This window comes from Gallus gallus, chromosome 1, assembly GCF_016699485.2.
Source record: "Gallus gallus isolate bGalGal1 chromosome 1, bGalGal1.mat.broiler.GRCg7b, whole genome shotgun sequence".
NCBI classification, from domain to species: Eukaryota; Metazoa; Chordata; class Aves; order Galliformes; family Phasianidae; genus Gallus; species Gallus gallus.
In genome coordinates, this window is record NC_052532.1 from 15574390 (window position 1) to 15596516 (window position 22127).

Consider the following 22127-nt stretch of genomic DNA (forward strand, 5'->3'; position numbering starts at 1 on the left):
GCTGCTTATAAACATGAAATAACCCTTTTTTAGTAGTGTGATTGCTATCGACTACATAATTTAAAGCCTTGAATGCTTGAGCTAATTTGCATTTGAAGATTTATCTCCACAGAGCAGTAAATTCTGTTTACCATAGTAATGCTCTGGATGTTATTCTAAAATTATCATAAAGCAGCTTGGTAAAAATCATTTTTAAAAAGAATATGGCTACTGTTAGGGGCATAGATGAGCTTTAATAGTCACTGAAACAAAATGTTTGTTACATAGAATCCTAAGATCCTTAGAGTTGTACAAGAGCTTTAAAGGTCATCTAGTCCAGCTCCCTTGCAATGCTACAGGTCAGTCAGGTGCTCAGAGCCCCAACCAGCCTTACCCTGAAGATGGGCTTCCACCACATCTGTGGGCAACCTGTGTCAGTGCCTCACTACTCTCACTATAAAAGACTTTTTCCTTATATCTAACCTAAATCTACCCTCTTTCATGAGGTGGTTCTAACTTTAGTTTGTGACTGAAGAGAGAGATCAGTAGACAGTGCACACTATTGTGCTAAGCTCTTTTCTCCTGAGGATAAAGGCTGCAAGTCATTTGATTCACTGTTAGCATGGGATTTGTAAACTACTACATAAAAAGCATTCAGAAATATTTTTTTAGCATGTTAACTTTCATGTGTGTTCTTTTTCTTCCACAATTCATGACCTCAGTTTTTAACTTACTTTAAAACAAATCTACTCAGGAATGGAGTCTAACTTCTGTGTTATGTGATTTGGTATTTTATAGCTGGCACTTGGCAATGTAATAAGTGCACTGGGAGATAAAAGTAAGAAGGCAACTCATGTACCATACAGAGATTCGAAGCTTACAAGACTGCTTCAAGACTCACTTGGGGGAAACAGGTATGAAAACATTTTACATGCTTCATTTTGAATGAAAGTGAGTGAGGACATGATCTTCCAGAAGTAAAATAACCCTTAAACCTATCACCATGATAGAAACAATGAATCTCTGTTGGAAGGAGGCTCCAAAAAAAAGTTACTGTCATAACAGAAAACGCTGGCAATGCAAGGAAAGATTATAAGGCTTTTTGCATCATTCTTTTCACTGCTGCCATAGCTTTGCTAAACGCAAGGCCTTGAGTAGTTTTGAAGTTGTTGTTTCCAGGTAAAGGGTTAGTCCTTCATCTTAGATTACAGGTACCAGAAATGTTAAATCTGTTACTGTGTTACAGCGTTATTAATTACAGCATGGCTTAAAGCTTTCTGCTTCAAGCAGAGATCTTTTTAATTGCTTTTTCCCCCTACATTAATTGTTAAACAATATTAGCATTTGATGTGTTGCAGTATAGTAACATACAGGAAGTGACTTTGTCTTTCCTTACTGCTGTAAAATACTTTAAAATGTGAAGTTGTAAAAAACCGAAACGAAACAAAATAAAAACAAACCCCCAAAAAACAACCAAAGCCATATCAGAATTTTCTATGGAGAGCTTTATCTGATTATTGCTATTTTAATTTCTTAATCTGAAATGTTATGTTAAGATATGTCCTTTTACTGAAACTTTTTGTCACTGATTTCCCTTCAGTCCTATGCTTTATCTGCATGTGGTTATCCCATTATTTTTCTTAGAAACGGGTGGTCCTAATAACTGGATTATATTTCTGCAGCCAACCCTCTACCATAATTGAAATCAGTCACTGTGGAGGTGCCTGTTTTGCATTCAAGAGACTAAAGCTTGGGCATTAGTGGTACTTCTCACTTGTATTTATTTTTGTAAACGCAGTTCATATTTTGAAGTCCTCTTCAAAAAATATGTTCAACAAAGTAGCTTTGTTGAACAAGGCAGCTCAGCACATGTGCTGCCATCTCTTACCATGGCCATCTATCTCAGGGTATTATGTATGTGTCCAACCATCTGATGGCGAATTAGAACCCAATAAAATGAAACATCTATATCACTAGAACAGTTTGTGTGAACCTGTTCTATGTGTGTACACTACAAAGAAGAGGAAGAGAGGCTTGGGCTCTGGAAACTTTGAGCAAACGTGCAATGTGAGCATGTAGGAATACAAAATCCAGTGTGGCTGAGTACGTTTTAGTAAGATAGTATGTTTATTCATCTGTTTAGTCTGATATGGCTGACTGCTGTCTTTAAGAGAGTGAAAGTGATCCATTTCACAGAAGAACAGGGAGAAAAAGAACAGAGGAGTGATTTTACTTCAGTTAACTTCCTCAGCCTGCAGCACTGCAGTGTGAGAATAGCAGAGAGACAGCCTAAGTGAGTAAAATAAGGGCTGTGATGTTCATTAGTGTTTAAGGGAGGAAGAAACCTAATAGTATGGGGGAAAAATCAGGAAAGATCAAGTACGTATCTCTAAACCATTTCTGGAAATAACTATTTACACAAAAGAATTTCTTGACTAACTGTATATCAAATACAGTAGTTAATGGTCATTTTTGAAACTGCACTTCTAAATGAAACGCTACTTTGACTTTGTAGCACAACTGCTCCCTCTGCCGTGCTCCAGGAGAAATCACAGTTTACTGGAAAAGCTCAGTCCCAGAACATTTACAAGAGTATTAAGGAACATTATTTCTGTCTGTTCCTGACTGATGTTAATTTTTTTCTCTACTCCCACTCTTCCTACCTCGATTTTATTATTTAGCTAATATAAATAAGAAAGGCCGAATTAGCAGTTTGCTCTTAAGGAGATGTAAACTGTAACACAAATAACTTCATATCCATGCTTTAGCAAACAAAAACGTGGGAGAGTTCAATTTTAATAAATATGCAATTTTTCCTCTGGGAAATCAGATTAGATTAATAGAAATCTGTTCCACTGCTTTCAAAATTCCACCGTAGATATTACAGTGCACATTATCCTTTCTCTTTTGCAAGTATTTACTGGTAGTGATTCAGGTTACTTTGCAGCGAATCCTGAGCTAATGATGATGAAAGCATTGTATCAGTCAACTATTCGTACTGTAATCCTGATTTAATTATAATTCTGTTGTAATTGTGAGGGTGCTTTTAAACAATGATTCTGAGTTATTTTAGTAACCTAATTCCCTTAGGTTGGGAGGAGGCATTCTAAAGAAATGTCAAAATTAAAAGTGTAGAACAGCATTTAAAAATGAGTCTCCTGTAAAATACAGATAGGGAAGTAGAGTTCAGGTTAATCAGTTTCCAAGACAGCTAGCAGAACCAGTTGTCTGAGGTTTGAAAAAGTAATCACGTTCTAAATTGATGGCACAATAGTCTTAATCTTGTACATTCTTATCTTTAGAACTAAACCTCAGCAGTCTGTGGAGCTGACACAATGATGTACAGGAGGTTTTGAGGAGGACTTGCTGAAATTCATTCTTCTATACTGAGCCTTTCCCATATCCACAGGCTAGTTACTCTTTTCAGTTTAGTTTCCAATGGTGAATATAATAGCTTGGCTTGGAGGGATTGCAAGGAGTAATTTGTTTGTCTCGGCTGAAATTACAGGAGATGAAGATCAGAATCCAGTTTGTCTAATGCAGTCTGTGCACTCCTAACACAACACCTAAGCTTTCATATACAACAAAGGAAAGCGTGTTCCCCTAGAACCTGATGGGGGACAATTCAATCTACCCAAATATAGGTGTCTCCCCTGTCTGTAGAGAATTTAGGGCATGTTGGCACCCTTGGGTTGTGATCTACAGCTGTTTTTGACCCCTCTGAATTGTTCTCTTCTGATGTGAAATGAGCATGAGCTCCAGGGATTAAGGGTAGGGTGGGACCTTGTTCCTCCTCCTCACAGCTGATTAACTAAAACATTAAGTTGGTAAGAAGGTTTTTGTTTGTTTTCTATTTTTGTTGCCCTGGTTGTTGCTGCTGTCTGCTCCATCTCTTACTTGGAGTATGCTGTGTATACTCACCCTCTGTATCCCGCAGTGGGATGGCTAGAGGGTGTTGTAGGAGCCCAGAAGCAGTGTTGGTAATAGAACTCAGCTCCTGCTGCTTTTTGTGGAAGAGCTCTAAGTAATGGTGTTGTGAAAAGTGGAAAAAAAATACACTCATTGCCAGAGGTATTAAGGTTAAGTACTATATTTTGGTCTTCTGTTAGAGTACAAGAGATAATTTAAAGCAGGAGATTCTGGATCTCAGTAGAACAATAGGTGAACAATAGGTACTTTAGGCAGTTCTGGGCACATATGGGCATCTAAAGGTGCACAATCAGATTAGGTAGGTTGACACCTTGTTAATCAGTGAGTCCTGACAACTACATGATCCAAATCACCATTTGAAGCTTCAGGTTGGCTTTAAGATTTTAAATCTCAGTTCATATTAAATTACAAATTATACAACTATTAGGAAAACATTTCTAGGACCTTCCATTAATTGCTTTTGTAGTTTTACAGATAGAACAATTAATGATGTAGGATCTCCTATGCTATACAGAGTGATTCATGACATAACGGTTCTGGAACTTTATGGTTGACAGTCTTCTACAGTACTTGGAGTTAGGTCTAGAATCTTTACCCAGATGTTATGAAGTCACTACTCTGGTTTCAAGTTCTACGTGAAGACCTGTTAGCCTGTCTGTCCTCGTTTGGTTCTCCATTTGTAAAGCTAGCCTATGTTTGTAACTTGCAGTCAAACACTCATGATAGCGTGTGTGAGCCCTTCAGATCGAGACTTCATGGAAACCTTGAACACATTGAAGTATGCGAATCGGGCACGAAACATCAAGAACAAGGTGATGGTTAATCAGGACAGGGCTAGTCAGCAAATAAATGCTTTGCGCAATGAGATTACACGGCTACAGATGGAACTTATGGAATACAAAACAGTAAGTGTATTCTTTTAGTATTTCTTCTGCTTTAAAATGATTATAATTCTACAGCTTGTTTTCTCTTGGCTAGTTCTGCTTTACACACGCACAAAAAAAAAACCAACTGAATAATAACACTAATCTGTAAAATAGTTTGAGTTATTACCAGATATCCTCGTGGTCAGCAAGGAGAAATAGTCACTTCCTAAGTGAAAAATGATCACAATTTAGATTGTTCACATGTTCATTCATGTACCAGTTATTGTATGTTGCTTTTAAATACTTACTCGAGAGCTAAAACTATTGTGCTTTAAAAATGGGTTTTCAGTTATACAGGCCGGATACTCATACTACACAATGCCTATTTCTTACTGAAAATTTAGTCAAAGGATACTGTTTTCAGCAATAAGTGTGGCTACCATTGTTATCTCCCTTTGTTATTCTTGAGACAGTATCCTGATTTAATAAAGAATGGTCATCTCATTTCTAAATCTCTCCAAGAACCTGTATTTCAGGCTAATGTGGGGCTGTGCAGGGAGGACCAAAATGCAAGGATCGGTGTCTTGCAGACATCAGTGCTTCGAGAACTTTCTGTGCTGTTTTGAAATCTTTGAAAGATTAATCTTTTGCAATGAGCATCTGTGTGAAATTTTAAGCAATCTGTGGATTATCTTTGCTAGATTTTAAAAATAACACTAAAAATGCTTTTCTACACATAATTTTTTTATTACTAGTAATAACTTATGTATTTACTTAAGGGTAAAAGGATTATAGATGAAGAAGGTGTTGAAAGCATCAATGACATGTTTCATGAAAACGCTATGCTGCAAACAGAAAACAATAATCTGCGTGTTAGAATTAAAGCCATGCAAGAGACTATTGATGCACTGAGAGCCAGAGTAACGCAGCTTGTGAGTGATCAGGCCAACCAAGTTCTAGCCAGAGCAGGTATGCTGTGGGTGCGTTGCACTTACTTGTGTGTAAACTGCTTAATGAGTACCTGAATTCATATCAGTTCCATGTTCTTGCTTCATGGATCCCTTGGAAGGGATATGCTTTCACCTCTATTTCCAGAGACTTCTGTTAACAGAAGTAGTTTGGGACTCTGTACCAATTAGGATTATCGGCAGCATGAAATTTGAAATAATTCCTTTGGATAGGAATTACTTATGTGCTTAGTTAAACATGTACTTAAATATTTAGCATTGGGTGAGGACCTAGAGATGGGTGACTGTTTGCTTTTCACTTCATAAAACAATCAACTGATAGAAATACCACAAATACGTTGTTCTTCTTGTGCATTTTGTGGGGATCTTCTTGATTTATGATACATCCGTTATTGAAAGTTACTAATGTATGGGGGGAAAAGCAGAATAGAATTATAAGTTACTTATAATGGTCCTGATCACAGGACACAAAGAGGAACCAAAGTCCTTATGCAGCTTAAAAAATAAATACATTTCATGAATCAGTAAGATCTAAATGAGCATCCCATATCATTATTTCTCTTTGCTGGTATGCTGTTCCTAGTACCTGTATGAAAATATTAAGTGTTATCATTCCCCTCTCTCCCCAGGAGAAGGAAACGAGGAAATTAGCAACATGATTCATAATTATATCAAGGAAATTGAAGATCTCAGGTATTTATGTAATTTGTCTTTGAATCATTTTCATTTAAAACAAATGCTGGTAATGTTAGGAGCTGAATACTTCACTTGACTGATCATTGTGCAAAATTTGACACTGTTGTTTTATGATAATATCATAATCTGGTATAAATTATAGGACTGAGAAATTACTCTAAAGAAGTTAAAGATACTGAATATTTTAGACACTTGCATTTCTTCTTTGGAGCTACATCATTGCAAAAATATGTATATATAATACATATATATAGCTTTCCCACTTAGTATTAATGTTATGTTATACACTAGCTCTTGTATAATGAACATACATATCTACATACATTGTATGTATCTGTTAACATAGTGCGTCTCTATATATTTGTAGTTGTTCAATAACTGTTCACTTAGCATTTATGTTGATGATATGTGTACAGTTTCCATAGCCATTGTGTAGAGTCATATGACCAGGGAATTTACCACGCTTGTTTTTCATAAGATTTCACCTTGTATTGTAGCTTCTTCTTAAACTGAAGATAATGCATTCCAATTGCAGATACTAAAGAGGTATATTTGCTTTTTTTTTAAGGGCAAAACTATTAGAAAGTGAAGCAGTTAATGAAAATCTTCGGCGCAACTTGTCAAGAGCTTCAACAAGATCCACATACTTTGGTGGACCATCAGCATTTTCTATGCTTTCTTCAGAAAAAGAGACACTGGAAATTCTAGATATAGCCAAGAAAGATCTAGAAAAGCTGAAAAAAAAAGAAAGAAAGAAGAAAAAAAGGTGGTGTATAAATAATAGTTTTATTTCTTTGTATTAGTAAGGAAGTGTGTGTTTTATTTTTAGTTTTTAAACTTTGACAATTCAGAATACATCTGTTGTTGCTGTTTGGGTTTGGTTCCTAAACTAGTGTTTCCACAAACCCTTTTACTCATCAAATGAATAGCTGTTTTTCTCTTGCATCTTTGCTTCCAAAGGAATATATGTTATTTGTAGAATGAATGTTTCTGATATAACAGTTCTTTTTCTTATGTCATAGTTATGTACAACTGTAAAGGCACAGGTGCTCTCCCTAACTTTTTAAGCATCTGAAATTCAAAAAGAGTTTTCAAGAACAAAAATTACAATTTTTTCCTTCCACGTGTCAAAGAGAAGATATTCTGAATAGCTGGGAATTCTTTGGTAGCTCCTGGAATGGCTTCTTTTGCTTTCTCTACCTTTTGCTTTTATGAATGTTTTTGATTTGAGATTTCCTGCTTTTCTGCAACGTCATGCTTAGCTGTCTTTTGTTGTCCAATTTCTCATCTACTAAAATGCTCGTACACATTGATATAAATGCCTGTTCAGATAGCAGTTAGTACAGCAAGAATCTGTGCACTCCAAGACTTTGATTCTGTTACAGATCTTTCCTTTTTCCTTCCAATTCTCTGTGCTTCTAATCTGTTACCTACAAGTTAACAGTAAATTTAACAAACCTGAAATATAGTAGAACTATAAAGTAGCTTTGTGTTAGTGAGATCTGCAGCTTGGAATCTTATCCATAAATCCATACATTATACAGATGTCTGATACTTGTGGGAAACACTCCTTTTGATGATACCTAAATTATTTGTTGCATCTCATTTTTTCAGGGCACTCTTTCATGGGTATTTAAGTTGATTTTGTGTGTTACGCTTATAGGAATTCGAAGAGAGGGTGGAAGTATTAACTGAAAGCAGCAGAATCTTCTGGCCTCACTTCAGACAAACACTTCAGTATGTTCTTTAACATACTGAAGAAGAAGATCTGCTTTTGTATGTTTCAGAATTTTAAAATTAAGCATGCATTAAATACATGCTTAGAGCCCCAGTTGTTCAGTTGGTGTCTGAGTATTTGGTGATTGTTGACAGGGTTGTGACCAGAAAACTGATAGAAGTTACCACATACACTGAGTAGTAGATCTTACTGTAGTAGATATTTACTTCTAAAAGAAATACCCAAACAAAACAAAACAAACAAAAAAAAAGGCACCAAAAGAAGCTCCCCAAAAGCAAAACAAAGCAAAAACATTTGGAAGTTTTCTACAGCAGTAAATAAGAGGTAGGTGTTAATTTTAGTCATCTTCTGTGTAAGATGTGTCTATGAGCAGTGATGCTTACAGCAGGATGATAATCTTGTCAATGGGATAGCCCAGTGGTCTGACCCAAGGGCGAGGACTACTTGCAATAAACTTTGCACTATAGAATTGGAAAACCAAAAGAGAATTTAAGTTGAAAGAGCCCTTTTGAAAGCCCAACCTACATTTCAAAATGGGTTTTATGATCCCATTTTATAGTGTCTTTTTCCATTTTAGTCTTAAGTACTGGTAAGGGTTGGCCCATCTGCAGACTGCTAAATGGTTTTATATTTCTGAGTTGCATGTATCAGGAAAATAATTCCATAAATGCTAAGAATTAGAATTTGAGAGACTGCACATTTGCAGATTGCTTCTGTCTAACTGATGAGATGTTAAGTCTGTTTTTGGGATATATCATTGTAAATTTTTATTCTGCCAAATTTTCAGGTGTTGCAAATGGATATACTGATGTATTGCAAAGGGACCATTTACCCTGTAGTTTGGTGGGGATTCTTTGCTCTACTTCTGTTTCCTACAGGCATTTAGCTGCTTTTACTGTACTACTCCTTTATAGGATTGATATTATCTTAAAGTTGTCTAACTAGTGTTTTCCTATGAACGTGGGATTGGTAAAACTAGTTAGTAGCTCTGCCCCTACTACCTTTCTTGATCTGCTCATTTCCTGTGTTAAGAATCAGTATGATTGATTAAAGGTGCACAGTTTTAAGTACATGCAACTTATATAAATTGTTCTGAAGTAGCCTGAAGACCTAAGAGTTAGTTCTTGAATGAGCAGCAGGTATGTACTGCTTCATATCTGTAGCCTTTAACAAGCATGCATCATAAAGATTGTTGGAAAGAGTTTACACCCCAGTAATGTTTTGACTACCGAAATACTGACATATACTTCCACAAACTGTGTGACCTACTCACTAGAAGTCCCACAGTAAATCTCCCATGTCTCTTTCAGTTGTTAGTGAACCTTACAAATCTTGTAACCTTTTTTGACTGTTGTCTTTTGACTTCCTTAACCTTTATTAAACTAAATTAGTGATAAAATTACATGGGGTTCAGCATGTTAGCACCTAGCTGGTACTGAGGGAAGGTAGCAGGCAGTGTCAAGTGGAAGGGTTCACACTCTCAAAGCTTGCTCATAATGGGAACATGAAGAATGTAATTTAGGCCATCTCTACACTTAAGTTATCCAGACACTTCTTTACAGCTACATTGCCCTTTGCTAAGGATGGAAAAGTACAAGTAAAAATACTAACTTTTTGTCCATCTCATTGCTTTTGATGCTTTTTTTTTTTGTTTTTAATAACAAGCAATCACTGGAATGTACTTCTGAATCCCAGAAGAAAAAAAAAAAAAAAAAAACAACTGCAATTCTCTTCTTACTTAAAAACAAATAACAAGACTCTAAACAAAAGAAATAATTGCAGTTCAAAAAAAGTTTGAATTAGATTCAGAATATTATTACTAAAAAAAAAAAAAATAAATCTTGTCTTTGTCCTGAGATGTTGCTGAGGATATAAAACTTCAGTTCAGTGGCAGCACCTATTGAATTTTTCAGTGTTTTATTTACCAGTTTTAACAGGAAAAAGTATAGAGAGTTTCTCTGGTTTTGTTCTAGTTTTCTTTTTAGAACTACTAGATTTTTGAATCCATGTTAGAAATAATTCTCAAAGTGAAATATATGTAACTTCTTCACTAGTATAACTTGGATTTCTAATCGTTGACAGTGACAGATTAGTTAACCTACAAATGCTGTTGCTTTGTTTTCTATTTACTTTCCAACTGTTCAAAATGTATTGCCTTTTTACTACTTGTTGTCTTTTGACAGTATTTTTTAAAATTTTGTTTTAAACTCTACAAGCTCATATATCATTTTTTTTTACCTTCTTATCACTTGCGCTTTTCACTGTCTGGTTTGTCCTTCATTGACTTGGCCTTCCAATACTGTACCTCGTGCTTTTGAAGGCTACAGAAACTTGAGGAAAGCAGTCAAGAAGAAAGAAGGTTGGAATATTTCCCAGGTTTTTAATTAACTGTCATTTCAATTAACTGGTTGCCATACGAGGAAAGAAGTTGGGTAGATTCTTAACCCCAAGATTAGTTCATTTGGATCTTCAAAATTCTGTCCTGTGTTTTGGCTTTCAACAAGTGCTTTAATAGGAAGAAATCTCTATGGAGGAATTGAGGTTGACTTTGGGATTGCAAGCAGTTGTGGGACGGTGATGCCTTTGGGAATCGCTGTAGAATTTGGTAGTTTTCTTTCTTGCATGGCCTGGTCTGTATGGGATGAAAGGCGGAAGGAAGGTGCTGTAGCTCATATCATATAAAATGTTATAGCAGGCAATATAGCAACTTAATCATTTTAGCATGTGAGCTTGGGCCTTCACACTTGAGTTAGGTCTATTCACAGTCTCTTCAGTTTTATTCATTTATTGAAATTGCATTACTGAAACCTTGACCGTTCTTTCAGTTCAATTTCAGCCAAGGTAGTAGAGATATTAGATAGTCACAGAGAGCAGTGACACTGAAGGCTCTAAAAGAGAAATATGCTGTTGTTAAAAGTATGTAAAGGAACTTTTGTTTCTGACTTTGCTTTTTTCAACTTTCATCCAAAACCCCCGCTTTGGATTCATGTAGAGTGATGATATGAACCCACAGAGCAGTAGAATATCCATTAAGCAGCATGGTTCTCCCCGGAGGAGCTGCTAGCTCTCCTTCCTCCTGCCTTCTCCCATTCATTAGGCAGAACACAAGTTCTCTAGTGGTGAGCTCTGTACTGTCTGCAGGAGAAGGGAAACTGGGAATTTTTTCTCATTGTGCATGAAGATTGCAACTAGAATCTGTTAGCATTTAGGCTTGCTGTCCAACATAAACCAGAGATGAGAATCTGTGGAAATGAGATTGCATGGCTCAGTGTTCCTTGTCTGGTGTTTGTTTTCTGTTCTAATTGAGGCAGGCTGCTGCCCAAGTGAATGCCCACTTGTGGTCAGCTGCAGCTGAGCTCTGCCCCGCTGCTGGGGAGTGGGACGGGGGGGGAGCAATCTAGCATTGATCTGCTTAAAAAGCAATAAAAAGAAAAAAACTGAGTATATGCAGAAGCACTGTGTCTCTCAATTAGCACTCTTCAGAGTAGAGCTCTTTTATTTAAAGGTGACTTTTAGATTTGAGTAGTTTCTCAAATCTTCTGAACGTTTCTTGTCACTGCACTGAGTACTGGATTTACCAGTTATATCTCTCGTCTGAGCTCCTCTTGGTGTCAGTAGAGGAAGATGAATGTGCCATCACTGATCAGGCACATAACTCGTCCCACCATTATGCAGTTGAAATTGGGTGAAGTAGAATCCACCTTATGTGATCCCAACCACATTTTTCATTATTACTACCCATTGTGTCTAGTCCTGTTCTGTCGCAATTTCCTTTCAATTGAGAATCGTTTCCATTTTGCATGTGTAGTTCTAGAGGGATCGATAGTTTGTCCTGGACAATTTGCAGAGTGCCATCAATTTTAGAATTTTAACATTTGCATGTGGCATCTCAGGTGTGCACTTAAAAGTTAAGAAGCCATCCTAATGGCTAATACACCAAATCAAAACTGCTGCAATTTGTATAAGTCCTCACTATGGTTAAAGTCCAACTCCTCAAGAGAGGAAAGAATGTAAAAGTACTTGTCAATTACATAAGTTTTGAATCATACTCTGAAAAACAGAAACCTAGATGTATACTAAAATATTATCTTGTTTGTTGGGAAAGTTTCTTTTTGAAACGCATTCTTATTGCAACAATTCTGTTTTTCTAAACGATTTTTGTTATATTAATGCCTATTTTGAGCATTCTCTTGACGCCTAAATAGACAACTGATCCAAAAATTAATTATAGCATGGTATGTTAGGAAATACGCATAAACCTTACGAGAAAACTTAGGCATGGTAGACTCTGTTATACCTCGAGGGCATGTATCTATGATGTATATAGTATTTACACATAATATTCTTTCTTTGTTTAGTAAAAGCTGTTTTGGGTATGCTACAACTTCCATGCAAAAAGAATACAGCTGTGGTTTACAAACATTTATATTTTGATTGTCCTAGTCATGCGATATGGTCTAAAACAGTGTAATACTCATTAATGTTACTGTGCAAACTAAGATTAAGAGCAAAGAAGCGTTATTTTTGTTTTCTGTAGGAGCTTGGAAGTTGTGTTTTACCCATGCACAACATGTATACTTTGTCTAACCACACTTTGGTTTCATCTTTATTTTGAATTAAAACTTACTGTTTTGGGGGATTTGAATCACTTGCTATTTCAGTTTGTGAATATTTTGTCTATGCCTTTTCTACTAGTGTTAAAGATGACAACACAGATAATGAGCAGGAGAAGAGAGATGAAAAAGGCACTTCAGAGAGAGCAAATAATGAATTGGAAGCAGTAAGTATTTACAAGTACTTGGGTTGATTTGTTTACTGCCTGTGTACTGATTTGTATGGCTGTTGAAAGAAAATTAGGAATGAATGGACTGAATATTGCTGCTTCCCAATGATTGTAGGAAGTGAATGGGGCACAGAAAAGTGTGGATGTGTTTTAATGTCTTTCCACTCCACGTTTTGTAGGAGGAAATACAGGAAGCAAGTGATCATGAAGATGAAGAAGAGGAAGATGATGAGGATGAAGATGACATGGAAGTTGTTGAAAGCTCAGATGAGTCAGATTCCGACTCTGATGAAAAAGGTGATGTCAATGCAATATTTCTGCAGATTTTTTGTATAAATATTGTGTGCCATTCTTGGCTTTTTTTTAATGTGTGCATGTTTGTTCATTTTTTGGTTTGTATGGCAGAGAAGATAGCATGTTCTCAGTGCTGTTCATAATGCTTTGTTGATTGTATGTCCAGTGAATTCTTTGTGAGAAATGGTGCTAAAATATACATCTGATTGAGTGTCTCTGCTGGCTTTAAAATTAAACAGAAGTTATCAAGTGCTTAATAAGGCATTTCTTCTTTAGTTAAAATATATGAAGCAAAACTACTAGGTTGTTTTTGTAACTCAGGACTAATCACCAGTTGACAGCTTCCATTTGGCTAATTTGGAAGAGGGTAAAATTTAATTTCGAAATGCTGGAAGTCCATCAACCTTCGTCACTTTGCAGATGTTGTGGCTATTCATGTAGAAGCATCAACAGCTGGTGTACTTGTGGCATGCAAATTAGGACTGCTAGAGTGAGAGAGAGCATTACCAGCAATTCACTCATGAGTTGGGCCAAATAGGCAAATCAGGGCTGTTGATTCCTGCTTGTTTGAGAGTCACATAAGCAATTAGCAGCAGTTGCAGAACCTGAAATAAATCCACAATTTACAAATTAGTTCTGGAGCACATAATCTTAAACCAAAAAAAAACCTGACTGAACAAAGCAATTAGTTAAACTTTTACAAATTTAGTATGGGGATTAATTCTTTTTCTTTACTTTTCCCTCTAACTCTTCTCATTCTTTCCCTCGTTCCACCTTCACGAATACTGCAGCTTCTCTTCCAAGAATTTTGACTTCATTTTTCCAAAAGCTAGAGGAAGGAAGTTCTCCCATTGGAATCTGCCAGTAGCCAAATTTTCCTTTTATAACCTGCTGGGTTTCTGAATGAGACTTACTCTGCAGCCCTGAGGTGATTGAAGTCTCACAGCCTGTGTAACTTTTTATGGGGAAAGACAGATAGCTGTTGTTGAGATTTAAATGTAAAGAATTATAACAGCAGAGCAACTATGTTCCAGTGAAAGATATCTTTACTTCCTTCTTTCCCATTCCTAGAATAGGGAGTGTTTAAAGCAGAAATTTGGTCGTGATTTGCAGATAATGGTTTTGCTTGCTGCATTGTTTTTTGTGTGAAGTTCTCATATGTAAAATTACATGCCAGGAAATGACCCTAACATTGTAGGAGGAATCCATAATTATCTGGTTCTCACTGTTACATTAACAGGAATCTTCATTTCTAATTATCCAAATCTTTTTATTTCAGAAAATTATCAAGCTGACTTGGCAAATATCACCTGTGAAATAGCCATTAAGCAGAAACTGATAGATGAGCTAGAGAACAGCCAGCGGAGATTGCAGACACTGAAAAAGCAATATGAGGAGAAACTAATGATGCTACAACATAAGATTCGAGACACTCAGCTTGAAAGAGATCAAGTTCTTCAAAACTTGGGTAAGAATTACAAATGTATTTAAATTTGTGTATGGTCTGCGAGCTGAATTGTTTCTAACATCCTGGCTTCCTTTTGCAAATGTGATAAGAAATTGCGGGAGTTATAAACTAGTTGTTACCCATAATGCAGGTGGATCATACTTTGTTTGTTATAATTTCTACCAGAATGGTGAGAGAGATTTCTGGGGGCTGGTGGGAGTTGCTGCTACTGTGACAAGGTATTTGATTTCAATTTTCTAGGAGCTCTCGTTTTCTTTTTAACATAGATCTTGAGATAGCACCCAAATTAAAAGTTTTCTTTAACTCCAACCTCCCCCCTTTCTTTTGACTCTCATGAGTTAAGAATGAGAATCAAAGCAACTCTGCAGAAGTGTTTTACAGACCAAGCTTTTTAATATGTGGTAGTGTTAAGATAAAAAATGAACTGTGGCACAGGAAGTCATGAGCTGCAAATAAGTCCAAGTTTTGGGAGAGTGCTGGGGGAAGTGTTTTTATTGATTCATTTTGACTGTTTCATACTAAAAATAAACTGTATGTGCTTGATTGTTGTGTACTTAATATGCTTTCACTATTCCCTTATTCTTCCTTAGACCTTCCCTTTTGATCAGCTCAGATGGGGATACTAGGCTTGATGGCTCTTGGGATCTGGTTTGAGTAATCTTATCAGCTTGTGCACATGTGTAAATCTGTCTTCATATGCATGTGTGTATCTGTCTTCAGATATTTGGATATCTGTTTTCCTGCATTGAAACAGTGCAGCTGACAGGAGCTGAAATTTTCACTGAGGTTTTAAAGCATACTGCAAACAATGCTAAAAGCAGAGGAAAGTCATCTGACGTGGCAAAGTAAAAATCTCTCAAACAAAAGCAGATTAAGAATTCTCTTTTGCTCTAGGTTCTGTAGAGACATATTCAGAAGAAAAGGCAAAAAAAATCAAGTCAGAATATGAAAAGAAACTCCAAGCCATGAATAAAGAACTTCAGAGACTTCAAACAGCTCAAAAAGAACATGCACGACTGCTTAAAAATCAATCTCAATATGAAAAGCAACTGAAGAAACTGCAGCAGGAGGTGACAGAGATGAAGAAAACCAAGGTATGTCTCAGTATGTTGAAGTGTCAGGCAATGTCTGTTTGTTCACTGGAAAATAAGTTAGGATTGCCTGTGCATTTATCCACTGGATAACTCTGTTCATGCTGTCAGCTGCTGAAAGGACTGACAACAGAGAAGATATGGAGACTAGGCTATGTGTGCATGAATGTGTGGGGAGCCCTTTTAGGTTTAATTAATGGAAATTACTGCTAGAAACATGCAGAGCTGCTTGTGCTGCTTATTACCTGTTACTCAGCACTGAGTGAAGACATTAGATGGAAGTAAATTGCTAAAAGCATGTAATATGCTGCAAGATGGCAGTTTAGGGGAAAACTCTTTCTATAAATGGGGGCAGGGAACAGCACTTCAGTGCAAATGGCTTTTCTAAGTGATGACTTCTTTACAGGTTCGCTTGATGAAACAAATGAAAGAAGAGCAGGAGAAAGCTAGAATGACTGAATCAAGAAGAAATAGAGAGATTGCACAGCTTAAAAAGGAACAACGCAAGAGAGAGGTGATTTAACAGATAAAGAACTTGTGTTTGGGATAAATGGCTGTCATTGAGATGTGCATTAAATTAAGGCATGTGCCCTATGTATATGCATTCATTGAGGCTGGCACATAGCTGGTTATTTTTGCAAGTCAGAATACACGTAATTTGGTTTGACTTCTGTGATCACTCAGCTCCTAGTTTCAAGTGATAAGTGCAACAGAAAACAAAAGACTTACTGATTATGTGTGTCAGTATTACTTTATCACTGAATCTTTACAAAACCATTGCTACTGCCTTACTTAACTGGAAGTGTTCTTTTTGGTAGAGAGTAACTTTATGAAACACTTTTGGTCTTTCTGGGACAGAATGGAAATGAGAGCGCTGCAACTTGTCATTTCACAGGAGTTCTGCAAACGTAGTTTAGTGTGTGAAGTTCTTTTTTAATTTACGTATATGGTAAATTTCTTGTAACAGAAAATGGAGGAAATATTATGTTCTATTTGTGTTTCTTCCACAGCACCAGCTCAAGCTTCTGGAAGCTCAGAAAAGAAATCAGGAAGTTATCTTACGTCGCAAAACTGAAGAGGTATTGTCATAAAACAGTAATGCATCTTAGACAATAGAAGATATTATATTGCTGCAACTTTGAATGTAGATTCAGGGAGAGGTAACTGTCTTTGCACTCTTGTTTCAGGTCACAGCTCTTCGTCGGCAAGTCAGGCCTCTGTCTGATAAAGTGGCAGGAAAAGTGAGTCGAAAGCTCAGTCTGCCTGAACATCCTATTCAAGAACCAAGTTCTAGCTCATCGGTTGAGCACGATGGGTCTAGGACAGCAGCACAGCAGAAGATGAGAATTCCTGTTGCAAGGGTTCAAGCATTATCTGTTACTGCAACAAATGGAACAGGGTAAGGATTAAAACTCTTTAGAACATGTTAAGAGAACTGAAAATTGCATGGAATTTATAGCAGATATTCTTGTAAGGATACATATTTCAACTGCTGGTTGAAATACACAGTCAGGTAATGAGACTGTCAAACTACAGTCAGGTAATGCTCATAAAATGGATTTTTTTACCATTATCAAATGTAATTTCAATTTTGTGGGCTTAAGTGAGGAATAATGTAAAACGACATTAAAGGATAAATTGCACTAAAATTTCAAAACACACTTAATCTCTTTTTAAAGAAATGTCCTTATTGGTCCAAGACCTGTAATGTTTAAATTCAAATAAAATCGTGTTGCAAAACATAGTTTAGTATATTAATTTTGCTGATGATTTTCCACTGCAGTTTCAAGTACATTTCCCTGTTAAACAGGGGATGATTCTTAGCTGTCATTTTATTTCAGTTCTGCATCATATAAGATGCCAGGGTTTGATACCTTTTTTCAACTGCTATATATGAGAGTATAGTAGAATTTGGTGGGGGAGTGCAGGTAGGTGTCTAGTGCCATGACCTGATTGTTTCCACGTTCGAATCTAAACTACTTTAGCCTTACATGCATGTTTCTCCTGAATGTACCACAGAAAGAAATATCAGCGAAAAGCAGTGACAAGCAGAGTTTACTCCTCAAGGGCAGCCAGGATGAAGTGGCAGTTACTTGAACGCAGAGTCACTGATATCATTATGCAGAGGATGACCATTTCCAATATGGAGGCAGATATGAATAGGTTACTTACGGTGGGTGAGCTGCTATGGACTATGATCTGTGTGGTCGTATTGACTATAAAGAGAGAACTGTGTTTATGTTTCTTGTAAATGTTTTGCTGTGATGGTAGTGTAAGCAGTGACTTGGAATCCCTTGCTGTCAATGAAGAAACTTTTAACTTCAGTACGCATTTGGATGATGGGATTTCTGTGCTTAGCAAGGAATAAAAACACATAATGGGTTAATGTGTAAATATATGAATACACTTAAGTGTAGATTTCTTTCTTCCTGTAGAAATAATGAAGTGTTAGTTAAATTTTAAAAAGGAAAAGAAAACAAAAAGAGGGTACTTCAGCGCCTAAAGTGTTTGCTAATTACTTTTTATGTAATATTTTGTCTTTGGGGAAAATAGCAACGTGAAGAACTTACAAGAAGAAGGGAGAAGCTTTCAAAGAAAAGGGAGAAACTCATCAAGGATGGGGGTGGCAGTGAAGCAGATAGAAATGTCCAGAACATAAATGAAGAAATGGAATCACTAACTGCAAATATAGACTACATTAATGACAGCATTTCTGACTGCCAAGCAAATATTATGCAAATGGAAGAAGCAAAGGTAGGTCAGGTATTAATTTAAATAATGGAAAGGCAGAAAAGAAGCAGCCTTGAAAATGTGCTTATTTAGAAATGAATTATATTTTGATTCTGTGGTTATTGAACTAGGAACTAGAAATTAGTGAAGTCTGAAGTGAAGGCTGTTTATACAACTGGACTTCGAGATACGAATCTTGGTGTTAATGTTGTAATGCAAGTTAAGTACTGCAAGGTGTTTAAACATCAAAATTGATGCTTTCTGTTCTGCTGGTGCCTAATTGAGTTATTGGAATCAAAGGTTACCAGGCTGTGTTCTCTTTCTGCAGCTGTTGATATACTTCTACTCTGTTGTATTGTTTTTGTATCCTTTAAATATACGTAAGCGATTTTGTGTGTCATCACCTATGTAAATTCTTTTTATTACCTATTGTGTTTTTGTAAATTTTCAATTAAGGAACAGTTGCTATCTGTAATCAAGGAGGCCTTTCAGGAAAATTTGCTTGAGATAGACTTTTTAGACAATTTCCCATTAAATTGCTGTTGTGATGGGCATAGAAACTTGGGCGTTATCAAAAGCAATGAAATTCAGATGTGAAAACTTCATGTGTATCACACTGTACATGATCCAGCATGAAGAGCACACCAGACAGTCTTTTAGATCTCTCAATGCGTGGTGGTATGAAGTCTGAACTGTAACACCGACTCTTTTTTTATATAGCAGTTTTTGAGTTCTCCCTCTACCACACTGGGCTAATTTGTGCCTTAATGCATGTTACACTGCCAGCAGCTTTTACTGTTTTAATCGCATCAGGGCTCCTTGAATTTTGGACAGCATGGTGCGAGGTTGCTGGACTTTACGCTACCGGTAAAATGGTAGTGAACACAAAAGATTATTCCTAAGGGTGCCAAAGTGCTTAATACTAACTGAGAGTAATCAGAAGAATGATGAAAAGACTAGTGGGAGAAATCTTCAAATATACAAAGGCTGCAGAGATTAAAGAAATGCACTTATTTCTGTATGCACTGTGAATAGCTTAGCCTGTAGAAAGAAGGGCTCTGAGGTACGGGCTAGTAAGAACATTCTAATAGGAAAGAAATGGAAGCATTGCAAGAGACTTGGAAGGATGCGGAATCTGTACCATGAGGTAGTTTGGGGGTAGTTTGGAAGAAAAAAAAAAAAAACACCAAAAAAAACCCACTAAGATGAAAATGTGTGGTATGGTTTAGAGGTACCTAAGGGAATAATTGGGTAATGTTGCAGCATTCTGTCACTATTTCTGTTTTCTGTGATTATGGTAATGTTAGAAAAAAAAACCTTTATTTTTCCCCAAACCTGACTGTTTTTATTGGTACATATGTAGGAGGAAGGAGAGACCTTGGATGTAACAGCAGTGATAAATGCTTGCACTTTGACAGAAGCTCGATATTTGCTTGATCACTTCCTCACAATGGGTATCAATAAGGTAATGCAGAATATGAAATATGTGTGTGCGCACCAAGACTGTTCTATGTATCATGAGCAGAGCTGATAAAGGCTGGTAAAGGTTGGCTAATTTGAGTTTATGACTATGGAAAGTAAACACAAACGAAGCAAAGCGGGTCAGCACTAATGAGTTGCAGTGGTTCAGAGTGGAGGCCCTTGAGATCCTTTGTACCCTTCAAGCTGTTACCTGTTCTTCAACCCCCAGAAGAGTCCACTTCACTCTATGGAAAAACTAGTGCTGTTATAACAACATTATGAGGTAATTAGTAATCAAATTAATACTGTGTTTCCATGTTTTTTAACAAGCTCCAAGGTAGTGCTCAGGGTGTTTTTTTTCTGGTTTGATTGTTTGTTTGTTTTTTTAATAACAGTGGCACAGCAACGTTCTTGAAAATATGATCCATTTTTAAAATTAGTTTCAAGATAGGGTAATATATTGTTGCATGGCATGCCTTGGTCAGACTTTGGCTTTTGAGTAGAGCAAGATGGGCTTTTCATAAAACTTCGGGATGTAATGTTTTCAAAATGAGTATTTGGCACTTTATAACAATGTACACATGCACACATGTATCACATGCTTGTTGTCTCTCCTAGGGACTCCAAGCAGCTCAGAAGGAAGCTCAGATTAAAGTTCTTGAGGGGCGCCTTAAGCAGACAGAAATTACTAGTGCTACTCAAAACCAGCTGCTGTTTCATATGCTAAAAGAGAAAGCCGAGTTGAATCCTGAACTTGATGCTTTACTGGGTCATGCTTTGCAAGGTAATTTTGTCATCTTGTACTCCAAATAGTCAGCTGCATGTCATGTTTGCCTTTCATGCATGCTGTACTGGGCATTCTAGGTTGTTTCTTTTCTGAATAGATGCTGTAATTTAACATTAAATTTTAATTATTTCACAATTGATATGCATGCATGTCACATTTAAGTATATCCACTCAGCAGTGAAATATAGGAAATTCAGAAGCTTTTTATTATCGAGGCTTTAAAATTCAAGTATTTCACCTATTACTTTCATAAAAGGCTGCTTTTACGGTTTCATATGATTTTAATTTTTTGAATGTGAAATTCTAACCATGTAATTCTGTCCAATCATCATTTGTTAGTGATTTTCAAAGTGGCACTGTATGTCTGCTACGGCATCTATTCTACTTCTTGTGAGATAGTATTAAGGAAAAGTATAGGATACATTTGGGTACTTTTGTTTTATTTCTCTTTATATCTGGATATGTTTTGATTGGAGTGTTGCTTTTGTTTCCTTGTTGCTGTTATTACACAGACCTAGATAGCATACCACTGGGTAAGTATGTTTAGCTTTCTGTGTACTGTACAGCTGCATGAGTTACTAATTCATTCATGTTCACTAACTGGTATATCTTAGAATTTGTGTGTGTGTGAAGTTTGCATGAACGATGCTGTAAATGTACTCATTTATCATGAGCTTAATGAGCATTTCTTCCTTTCTGAAACCACCTATAGCCTCATGTTATCTTTGTTAGACATGATTTTGACTGAGGAAAAAGAAATAATTCACAAACGCAGTTCATTCTTTGTAGACAAATTATTTTGTAATGTAAATAATTTACAGAATGCAGATACCTCACTTTTTCAATTGGAATTAGTTGCTGACCACTAATTTTGAGGAGATTAATCTTTTGTTGCTTCTAAATGATTCTCAAGTAAATGACACACACTTTCTCCTCTCTGGTGACTGCTGGTCACAAAATTGGCTATGTTTGAAACCTGAAATATTCCTGATGTCAGTAGCAGTTTGTTTTATATCATCTCTTGTTCCTTGTAAGCCCGTGGAGCTATCCAGGAACATATCATGTATAGAAGACTTTGTCTTTGAAGTGTATAGGTCATTGCCTGATATGAGCTGGTGAGAACAGTTACAGCTGTGCAGTGCCCTGACAGGTGACACCTGATGAACGTGCCAGGGCACGCTGCTGCATTTGCTGAGTACTTTTTCAGATGCACCAGTGGTATTAGTGTTGTAGTTTGTCTAAAATAGCCTCTGTATTGTATACATGTGCATGTGTGTGCCTGTTCGCCCCTGCTGGAGTGAAAACAAGGCTTCTCTAGCCAGGATGTTAGCATTTC

At 36.6% G+C, this 22127-nt stretch overlaps 1 protein-coding gene across 2 annotated transcripts in view; it reads left to right on the forward strand.

Moving 5' to 3' along the window:
- Nucleotides 1-22127, forward strand: part of KIF21A (kinesin family member 21A) — an 84379-nt gene that overhangs the window by 37634 nt on the left and 24618 nt on the right. For both annotated transcript variants that reach the window (XM_004934759.5, XM_046943787.1), the window contains exons 7-24: nucleotides 778-893; nucleotides 4619-4814; nucleotides 5555-5744; nucleotides 6373-6436; nucleotides 7008-7205; nucleotides 10498-10536; nucleotides 12873-12957; nucleotides 13140-13257; nucleotides 14534-14722; nucleotides 15617-15816; nucleotides 16220-16327; nucleotides 16824-16892; nucleotides 17001-17212; nucleotides 17833-17986; nucleotides 18367-18567; nucleotides 19907-20008; nucleotides 20623-20788; nucleotides 21304-21324. In XM_004934759.5, coding sequence (XP_004934816.2) covers nucleotides 778-893; nucleotides 4619-4814; nucleotides 5555-5744; nucleotides 6373-6436; nucleotides 7008-7205; nucleotides 10498-10536; nucleotides 12873-12957; nucleotides 13140-13257; nucleotides 14534-14722; nucleotides 15617-15816; nucleotides 16220-16327; nucleotides 16824-16892; nucleotides 17001-17212; nucleotides 17833-17986; nucleotides 18367-18567; nucleotides 19907-20008; nucleotides 20623-20788; nucleotides 21304-21324 — 2428 coding nt within the window. The remainder of the gene's footprint in view (nucleotides 1-777; nucleotides 894-4618; nucleotides 4815-5554; nucleotides 5745-6372; nucleotides 6437-7007; nucleotides 7206-10497; nucleotides 10537-12872; nucleotides 12958-13139; nucleotides 13258-14533; nucleotides 14723-15616; nucleotides 15817-16219; nucleotides 16328-16823; nucleotides 16893-17000; nucleotides 17213-17832; nucleotides 17987-18366; nucleotides 18568-19906; nucleotides 20009-20622; nucleotides 20789-21303; nucleotides 21325-22127) is intronic.